General features: G+C 35.4%; 1 protein-coding gene across 1 annotated transcript in view; it reads right to left on the reverse strand.

Annotated features, from left to right (window-relative positions):
- The window catches only part of LRP2 (low density lipoprotein receptor-related protein 2), a 109,960-nt gene that overhangs the window by 90,407 nt on the left and 8,759 nt on the right, over window positions 1–10,794 (reverse strand). Inside the window, exons 2-3 of the mRNA XM_009996130.1 lie at window positions 2,303–2,410; window positions 871–993 (exon numbers count right to left, since the gene is read on the reverse strand). Coding sequence (XP_009994432.1) covers window positions 871–993; window positions 2,303–2,410 — 231 coding nt within the window. The remainder of the gene's footprint in view (window positions 1–870; window positions 994–2,302; window positions 2,411–10,794) is intronic.

The following is a 10,794-nucleotide window of genomic DNA, read 5'->3' on the forward strand; positions in this document are numbered from 1 at the left end:
ACTGTATGTAGCCCTTAAACTGCATAGTCACAAAATTTAAAAATAAGAGTAACAGTAATATTAGTAGCTATCAATATACAAAAAAGAAAGAGCTTTTGGCTATTGCAGATAGGCTGCTAAATTACTTCTTTTAAGCACTTCAGTTTAAAACAGCAATTCAAACATTATTAATAATTTTTAGCATAATAAAGGGAAATACTGATAGGAATTATGCCCAATGTCTAAGTTGCCCAAATGATAATGAAAGACTAGACTTTCACCCCATACCAGGGCTTTCAGTATTCCTCCTATCTGAATATGAGAAAGAATGGCTCTGGTCATTTTCAATAACAATGCCATTAAATAGCATCACTGAAGATAGCACAAGAATCTTTAGCAATGTTTACTTCAACTGTTTGATGATAGCTCCTTTTTTTATATACATTTTAAAATTTTCTAGAAATAAACATTTTCTTTTTTATTATTCTGTGATGCCAGTGTGAATTTTACTATGCAATGAATAAAGCAGCTTTTTCTGTGATTAAGATAGTGTTTGAACATACAGTATTATGTATATTTCACCATTTTTTGAACTATTATATTTTGTATCAACTATAACACACAATGTGTATTTTCTCCTTTTTTTCGCTTCTTGATTAAGTGAAAGAAACACCAGTAATTTTCAAATTTCAAGACCTAGAGATGTCCGTTGGACAGATTTTCTGCATATTATCTATTTCAGATTCTTCAGTTTCTAAGAACTACTTCAGAGAAACTCTTCTGGTAAAAGCAGAATGTAAAGTAGGCTCGTTTCTGTATGTTCTCAATATGCTAGTATGTGAATTACCTTATTTCACAAAGCTGACATAACATTACAACTTAAATACTTACGACATTGTTGATGCTCATCTGAGCCATCTTCGCAGTCTTCCTCATCATCACAAACCCATGACTGTGGAATACATTCGCCATCAGTCTGACATTGAAACTGATTTCCCTCACAGGTAGGTTGTGCTAGTGTATGCAATGAAAAAAAATTGTCATTTCACAGCCATCTGGGAAAACACTTTTAAAGAAAACAATGTAATAACAGAAAAGAATACTTCAGTTCATCAATTGACTGTAACTTCAATTAAACATGTGAAGCATTTGACAAACCAAAGAAAATGGACTGGCAGGGAGGGCAAAGTGGGCCAGCAGAAGGATGCTCAAAGGCAAAACGTAGTTTAGTGAACTTCTGCATATGAATCTTCAGTTTTGAATCCTCCCCTAGAGACACAGGTTCCACTAGAAGACAGGTCAGAACAAAAGCTGAAGGCTCTGAACTGCGCTCTGGCTCAGCCTTTTTATTTTCCACTTATATATGGAGTGATGCTAGCTTCCCTAGTCTCAAGAGGGTCCGCTCAACTGCTCTCACTCCACCTCAGGTGCTCTATCCCTAGTAGGAAGAAGGTCTTTCAAAACAGGCTCACAATGCTTCTCTCTGAATTCATGAGGCAAAAGTGAGGGTCAGGTCAGAACAATCTGAGTGGTGTTGTCCCAGCTCCATTATGTACTTTTCAAATAACCAAACAGCAGGGAGCCATTAAAGAGAAAGATCAAAACAAATGTTTAAAACTGTGTTGGAGCTTATTCCATGCTAGTTAACACTCCTGGGAAGAATCACTACTGCCAGCTCACAAGACCTCAAAGAACACTAGAACCAAGAAGATTAACTGCAGATGAGTTCCTGGAAAGAGACTGCATGCAGGTGGAATTTCTTCATGTTCACAACTTTTTACATTCAGCTTAAGAGAATCTCTGTGCATGGATATTATTGTACATCTGAATACAGCTGTTGCCCTTGAACTGCTGGCATTGGGGATAACAAGACTAACTTTAGACAACTAACCAAGACTCTATTCAAGGTGCAGTAGGTACAGGTTGTTGTCTACAGCCTGAAAGATCCAAAGATTTAGAGCTCAAGTGGTGCTGGTCATAGCTGTGTGTACATCCAATATTCAGAATTGCAATAACAAAATACAATACATTTCTATATCTACTTACACCATTAGTCATAAAATGCAACAGCATTATTAAACACTCAGATTTTTAAGAGAAGGCTAAGTCATGTTAGAAGTTGAACACTACTTGATTTTCTGACTACTAAAGCAAATGGACTCAAGAAATATAACTCTTAAGCAGATTCTGCAGTCATCTCAAGACCACTATGAGTTTTCTCCCCCTCCGATATTCATTCTTGTACCATAGATACAGTTGAGCACACTGGGATCTCAGTATTTCGTATACTACAAAAAAGTTGCTCTATAGTTGTTTCACTTACGACAACCAGCTTCATCAGTGTCATCTGAGCAGTCTCTAGCCCCATCACACCGCCAGTCTGCAGGAATACAGCGACCATTTCCACAGCGAAACTGTCCCCGCTCACATCCTGTGGTAAAGCAGAGGGGAACAGACTCGTTAGCAGTACCAGTACATAAAAACAGACAGCTGAGTGCATTCCTGTCAAACAAATGTAATCCATCCATCCCTACAGCATGGAGGGAAAATAGTATTATGATAATACTAAAATATAAACAAATACATAAATAAGTATAAAAGATCTCTACACATACAGTCAACCAAAAAAATTAAAGCACCATCTCTAAATCTTACATTACATATCCCAACTGAATTGCTAGAAAAATTCCATCATTTTAATTTTTGTATATTACACAAACAAACAAAAAAGGAAAACTAACACAAACAAGTCTCACAGGAGCACCTACGCTACACAAGTCTATTTAGCTGGAATGGATCAATTTTTAATTCATAAGCAACATAAAACTAAAAAAAAAGCAGGGCATGATTTTCCATTTTATTTCTAAGGGCTAGACATTAGTCATGCCAGAGTCTCTAAGGTTTAATAATAACAAAAATTATTATTATCATCATCATTATTATCCCCTTAGCTGATGTGTAAAACTTGATTCAGCAGTGACCGCTTGAAACTACAGAAAGACCTCAGTTTTGGATTGTGTTGGTTTTTTTTATAAATAGCACCCTAATATTTAAAATCTTACCTCTGAAATACAGGAAAGTATGTTTTCAGTCAACATTTGAATAGCAAATAATTTTTTTAAATAAGCTTTCAGACATTTATGGCTGACCAAAAGCTGTCCTGCTGTCATTCCCTCCTGCTTGACCTACTACAGATTAAGACCTGATAAAGCAGTGTCCATTCCCAGATGTAAATGCAACTGGATTAGAGCCTTATTAGAGTTGACTAAAGAAACCTCCAGTCCCATAGGAAAGAGAAAATGCACTGTTTATGGCCTTTTGTTGTGACTGTGGCCTCATAAAAAGGGAGTGAACAGTTTTATAGGTCCCCAAAACAAAGAGGTATAACATCATTAGGTTCAACAGAGCTCTGTTCAATGTTAATCTGTTGTCAGCACCTTAGAGAAGGGAACACTGAAAAAACCTGAGGTAGTAGCACAGCTCAACTCTGAAGAAAAAAACAAACCTGTTTCCTGATTTAATTAATAGCCATATGATAAAACTACATCTTTCAATTATTCTGAGTGATTCGTCCAGAGAAGATAACTTCAGTATACAAAAAGCCAAACCACCTACTTTTTGAATTCACGATGACATAAATAACATGCTACCCTAACTTTCATGTAAAACCAGGCATATCAACACTGTCACATAAACACAGTTAAGTGATGTATTCCTAAGGGATATAGGCAAGCTACTTTATGCAAGGAATGTTCAAATCTGATTGTCTGGTAGTGACATCCTGATTTATAATGTATCCTGCAAATGGTCAAAAAATTCACTTGGATAAATGGTGGTACGGAGTGGTACAGGAGTATATTCACCCAAATACCTTCCATAGACTAATGCATGATGGTGGTTGGTGGTGCAGGTCTGGGGTTGGTGGTGCAGGTCTCTTATCAACTACCTTTAAAACACAACAACCTCCCTTGCAAAAATGCCCTGAAGGAATGTACAAGTTCACTCTGGAATCCCAGGCCCTCTCCCTGAATATTGCCCTACAAGGCAACATTTCCATATGAGATTAGACGTTAAAGCTCTAATAAACAAAATACAGTAAATCTCCATTTATCAGCTGGAATTACTATGCATAGCAAATTCTAAATCTGCTTGTGTATTTACTACATTATTGCTATTCAAAACCATTGGAATATTAAAAGCCATCTACTTAAAAAGAAGCTACTATACAGAATTCAATCTGTATCCACATTACTAGAATTTCTAATGAAACAGATGCTTGTAAACAAGCAATTTGTATATTATTTCCAAATAATAACTAGCAAAAAAAATATTCAAGCACTCTGTTCAACACTGCTAATTTCTTTTGCCTATCTTGTACAAAGTTACTGTAGTCAAACATACCCCTATAGAGATAAAAATGAGGAGATAACACTGATAAACTTTTTAGAGCATTATAAACATAGTAGCCTTTGTACAGTATGGGAAATGGTAACCTGAATGTTAACAGAAAACTTGCAAATCAAGCAACACAAGAAATCTCCTACACTCTGTAATACCTTGAAAATTCTAGTTTAAGTTGCTTGCACTTGCGTACAATAAGCACTGTATCGGTGTTTGTCTATGCAATTCTTCAGCAAACCTGTCGTAATTCAGTTATGGCATTGGGCTTTGTAAATGTTACTTTCCGTGCTTACTTAACAACTGAAGGCAAGGAGCTCTGAAATATTTACAAAAAATACGAAAGACTGATACTTCACTTACCACCATTCTGTATTATCTTTGGAACAAAATAAGTTATATAGTAGATAATTATGTTAATTAATTTTAAAGACAACATTTGAAAATAAGCAATATGGAAGAACTAACAGTGATCTACTAGACCACAGGCACTTCTTGCCAAGGTTCTAAAAAGCTTCTTGTGTTTAAAGTGTGAATAAAAACTATTCTAACATTGATAAAGGAAAAAGTGATCAGGGGAAAAATGTGCAATTACAAAATTTTGGCTACAAATACCCAGGAGAAATATCTAGAATGTTGTTTTAATTTATTGAAAAATAAAATTATCTTACTAAAGGAAACAATACAATACAGCCCTTATTTAATACAATTGCCTTATGTTCTGCAAAACAAGTTTTGCCCAACAAGTGTTGCCTGCATAACAATTAAGTATCCTGAGCTAAATCACTACCAAAGACAAACCTCACTGCCACTAGATGATGGTAGTCAACCTTCACACCACTAATAAATGTTAGTCGATGTCACATTAAGTCACATGGAACTCAAGCAGAAGAGAGAGGTTAATAGCTTCAGGCATTTCACAGCACAATGGCTTAAACCATAGGGCTACAGGCTTCAATAAGAAGACAGTCCTTACAACTTCTCAACCTCCCATGTGCTTCTTTTGCCTCAATATTTTTTAGTAGAAATATTTGGACTGAGAGTTAAAGCTTAAATTCAATCTTCTTCTATTAAAACCAGAATGTTGTTTGGTTTACAACGGAATCCATTACTGCCTTACTCTGCCACTTTGCACTACTTTAGACTCCTTTCAGTTCCTCTCTGAACAGTTCTAGTCTTTTCTAATTCTTATCATTTTCTACCTGCCCATTCTCTCATACTTTTAGCTTTGACTAAAAATCTGTAGAATTACATTTGTCATCTACAGCTTAAGAGCACCATGACTGTATATTCTGACAATACAGAATAGGCCAAAACTCCTCATTCATTGGTTCTTACTCATTCTCACAGTAACTTGGAGAACTGCTAACACCTCTTTAATAGTTATGCTTGAATGAAATAAACTAAATAATAATATATTAAATCCATGGCAGACTGTACCACTCTGAAACTGCCCATGCAAATTTAAAATTACACTGCTGCAATTACTTTACACTTCAGGAATTATCTCTCTCAACAGGTATTTGTGTTTAAAAGAGTAACACTCTCCAAGGCAGTTGCTTTTTTTCAACTGAACAAGTTCCACCTTCAAAACATCTGCAGTTTTTCAACAATAAGCACAAACTAACTGTACATTACAAGCCTCTTCCACAAATTTTGCAAAAAGAAAAATATGTGACAAGCTCTCTTTTCTCCCTTTCTACCTTCCAGAAAAGGGTACTCTCTGTTCCCATTCGGCCCCCAAAATGAACAGCCCACTCCAGTTGTCTTGCAGATAGAAGAATCCTGGAGAACTACCTTCCATATGCTTTGATGTATTTTTGCCTAGCTTAATTACATGTCAAATAGCCTGAGGTTTAGGAATGCCCAGGGAGGGGAAGCTGAACCTCTGGAAATTCCATCTCTGTTCCCCCACGCTAAGAAAGAAGTAAAATCCGTAGTTCAGGAAAAACCTTTGCTTGTTATTGTAAAAATGCCCTGTTGCACTCCTTTCTGTAATACCCATAAATGCTGGGCTGTTTTTTAATACAAGCTATTCAGATTAAAAAAACAAAGCAAAACAAACCACAAACAAATAAACCAGCACTTATAGGTATTATAGAAAGGAGTACAAGATTTATCTTTAGTCTTCAAGATCTTGCAACACAGAATGCCTTTTGTACCTACAAGTCTCTACATGAGACTGTATTAGAAAGATAATTTTAACTGATAATATCAACAAAAAGACAGTACATATGTGAGTCTGCACCCGCTCTGGATGGCTGCAAGATCTCTAAATACAGATTGATAGATGGACAGGGGACTAGTTAAGGGATAATCTGAAACAGAACAGCTGCAGTGCCAGAAGCAGTTACAAGGATAACAGGGAAGTGTAGGATTTCTGTTACTGAATTATCCAAATACATATTATAACAAGATTATTAGTAGTAAACTAGCACCTACAGACTCACGTGTTGACCAAGGACTCTCCTTACACTGTACAAGCACTTAACAGAAAGAAGGCTCATATCCTAGATAGATTGTAGCATTAAATTGTCAGGCATTTAAACTCATATGGGTGCCCCATTGTCAACAAGCAAATGTTCTTCCTTCACCAATGCATACTCATGTTCTACTATTTCTCCAGTAGCATTCCAAGTCATGTCACAGTACATGACAGGCACACGCAGTTTTGCTGGTGCATTTACTAGGACAAGAAACAAGGCACATATACCTGGATCCTTCCTATGGAGGGGCCTCCAACCTCCTACTAGTTGGTGCTGGAAGGATTCCTAGCCAGGGACTTCATCTTTCACTCTGGTGTGTTTAACAGCGATCAATGCACTAATCTTCACAAAAGCTGCCTACACTGTTTTTGAGTCCATTATTATTACTTCATTTAGTATCATATGCATTCCTTAGCCTCCAAGCGAAAATACAGATATTTTATAAAAATTGCTGGTACGCAAATAATACAGATTATTTCAGATTATTTTACAGAGGCAGGAGGGGTGGGGTATGGAGATGATAAAGGACTGAACTTGAAGCAACAGATCTGGTTCTCCACTGACAATAACTGGACTAAGAGATTTTGGTACCAACCCCCAGCTGCACAGCTTCCTCAAAAAATGCAGGAACTCATTGATGACGAGAATAAAAAATAGCTTTAGCTCCATTAAACAGCAGAAAATTACACTTCAAATGCTTCTGCCTAAAAATCCACTCACAACTAGAACTTTACATATTACTGACTTACAAATAGAATGTATATCAAAACAGTGAGAGGAATGAAAACAGAAGAGAATGGTTAACCTTTGCTCATTTTTTTCTATCTTTACACCTACCTGGATATGCAGTGTCTATTTCTATCTCAGATGAATGAGTTAGATATTCCACACCCACAGGATATTTTGAGTCCTGAGTTCAGTGGAATGACGGGTACCAGAAGCTGTAAAAAATGGATCTTGCCCATCAGAGTAGAACCCAGTATCTATAACTTCAATTTTTTCTCACTGATTTTTAATAAAAAGCACATTCAAATTCAAGAACAAAAGTGAGTTTTGTCTTTCAGCATGGACTTAAAAATAACGTTTCTCTGCAGCAACAGCAGATTTTTATGGTATCCCTTTCAAAAACCATTTGCCAAGTAGTAAAAAAAAAACCCCACAATGTAAGTCTGAAGACAGCAAAAGGTACATTATAGTCTGTGCTTTGTGTCTGTGTGCTCTTGCATACACAGACACTTGTCAACTAAAATAATTGTTAAAACTAAAGCATCAAATCTCCTTTTAGTAATACTCACATGCAAAATCTTTTTTAAAAGTACTTAAAATAAGTGTATTCTATGTTAAACTATTTGTTTTCAGTTAATACAGTTATAAAAGGACTACAGATTCATTTCTGCTAATGCCTCAACATAAATCCAAGAATTAAAGAAATTCAGGATTTTAATCTACTGAAACTAAGCAGGAAAGCTTTCCTGCAAAGAAAAAAGGGTTCAAGTCTCCTGCAGACATCAAGTTCAAAGGAATGACACTGTAAGTGCCTCCTAGCAACGTTAAAGATATTCATAATCCTCATCCTCTCTACTTTACTTTAGCTTTTGTAATTGAAAAAGCAATGAATACAAATAGCCTGATAAAAATAGAAATGGTTTATAAATTATTTTTTAACAAATCTATACTTGGAAAAAAAAAAAACAAAAACTCTGAACTAATAATAATGAGAACAAGCTCCTAATTTTATGATAAAACACATATGGACCTCTTAGAAAAATCCTTTCAGTTTTAAATATTTTTTTTCCTATAGCTCTGGTACTCAGAACAAAATATTGCTCCTACATTATCACATTAAAATCAGCCATTTTGGAAAAAGTAAAAATACATATATATGTACAATATTTAAAAATTATTCACACTGATTCTAAATATAAAAAATACTAATGTCTTAAATTTACAATCCAGGACAATTTATTTATCATACATGTTCACAAACAGCACATATCCACACTGTGTATCTTTACCATCACACGGTACTATAAGGAAATTAATAAAAACTAAGTTCCTTTATATCTTGTGTCAACTCACACACTTTTTAAAAAGCAACAAATAACCTCTTACTATCTTCTTAGTCCTATAACAAGGTGGGAACAAGAAATAATCCTTTTGAGCAAGGGCTAATTCTAGTAATAGAGGAAGTGATACTCTTTCCTACTGATAAAGTAAATGTTCCTTATATTGAACAGACCTGGTTCCTTTCTCCATTTAAGTCATTGCCAAGTTTCTCATAGTCCAGTGATAACTGAGCATCAGCCATTGATTTTGGTTGGACACTTTCTTTAACACCAAATATATATTTTTTCCTAGGTGAGACTCATAAAAAATATCTGTACTCCTTTCTCAGAGAATTTAGTGAAGTTATTATCTGTCAACCTTCACAATACAAAAATCTATTCCAGGCACATCACATATAAATAACACGTTCTGCACCAAATTGGATAACTTCAACTAGTTGTCTTGACATTAGGTGTCTTAATCCACATAAATCAATTGCGATTGTATCAGCTGGGTGAGCAAAGCAAGCACTTCAGACCTCTAGGGCAGCACACACTGAGCTTGCCTAAATCCCAGATGGTTCTTTTTCATGAATGGTACATTAAATATGGAAAAATCTGTTCTAAATGACCAAATGACAAAAAGAGGAAGAAGAATAAGCAAATACAGTAGAAATAAAGACAATCCAGTCACTCACAGAAGGAAGCATCCCAAGCATTTTCGTAAGAATGAACCTTGTTAATGGCCTCAAGGCTGCTGTAGAATAACAATTGGGTAACAAAGTGAGGGGGAAATATGACCAAGTGGGGAAAATCTTCAATACTAGTTACTATTTACAATGACACAGTATGTGGAAAATAAAAATAAGTGCTTAAACAACTTAGAGAGAACATGTACAGTACATACCAATGAAAAAGTCTGAGAGATGCAGTAGCAGATGATAAAACAACCTTCTCAGGAAGCTGTTCTCATTTTGAACACTGTACTGTTTTTAAAGACATTTTCCAACCAATGTACTGTTTGTTCTCAAAATTAGACCCCATGCTGAGGTGGTGTGCTGCATTCAGTATAGTCATGCTATCCTGAAAGCTGATGAGTCATTGTAGCACTAAGAATCAGACTCAGTTACGATCCTTCCAATACAGTTTGTGACAGTGAAATTGTACAAATTTTTTATATTTGTTATGCATTACTGCTAGATGGAAAATAGCTATGTAACTTTGCGAAATTGTAAGCCTTACTGGAACATTATTTCACAGGTTACTTAAATAAAAAATACAACCTGTTGTGCAAAAAACACACCACTTTCCCTTACAGAAAATAAACACAGCAAGCACATAAAGCAACAGCTGCTTCAGCTATACATGTTAGAACATTTTCAGAAAAGTAGAAATACCAAAGTCAGTACAGTATAGATAGATCCTATGCTACAAGCATCTAGTGTGCTTAGACAGACATTAAAATGCTACTTACTCCTGTCGGTGACATTAGAAACTACATGTATTTCTTCAGATGCATTGACACTCATCATGTTTCTCCTATATTCAGTAGTGATTCAATTTCACCTAGCAGCTAATAGCTATTGCTGGTCACTCTATCAAGCTTCTTGAAGAGGAAATTCTTTGTGCTAGGGCAGGCCTCAGTAAAGCAAGGATCACCTGAACTGAAGCAACAGTGGTGTTCCGTGTGCTTACACAAAATGCAACTTTATCTTAACAGATGCAAAATAAACAATGAGAATTAAAACATCCTTGGCTTTCACTTTTAAATGTGGTATATTTTCTTTACAGGTTTCTGTTTAAAAAAACAATTTTAAAAAATCTTTTGTCCCAAATAATAATTCTAATGAGTTTATAAAATTAAAAAGACAAAGTCACTAAATTCA

This window comes from Chaetura pelagica, unplaced genomic scaffold (genome assembly GCF_000747805.2).
Source record: "Chaetura pelagica isolate M959 unplaced genomic scaffold, ChaPel_1.0 scaffold3, whole genome shotgun sequence".
Taxonomy (NCBI): Eukaryota; Metazoa; Chordata; class Aves; order Apodiformes; family Apodidae; genus Chaetura; species Chaetura pelagica.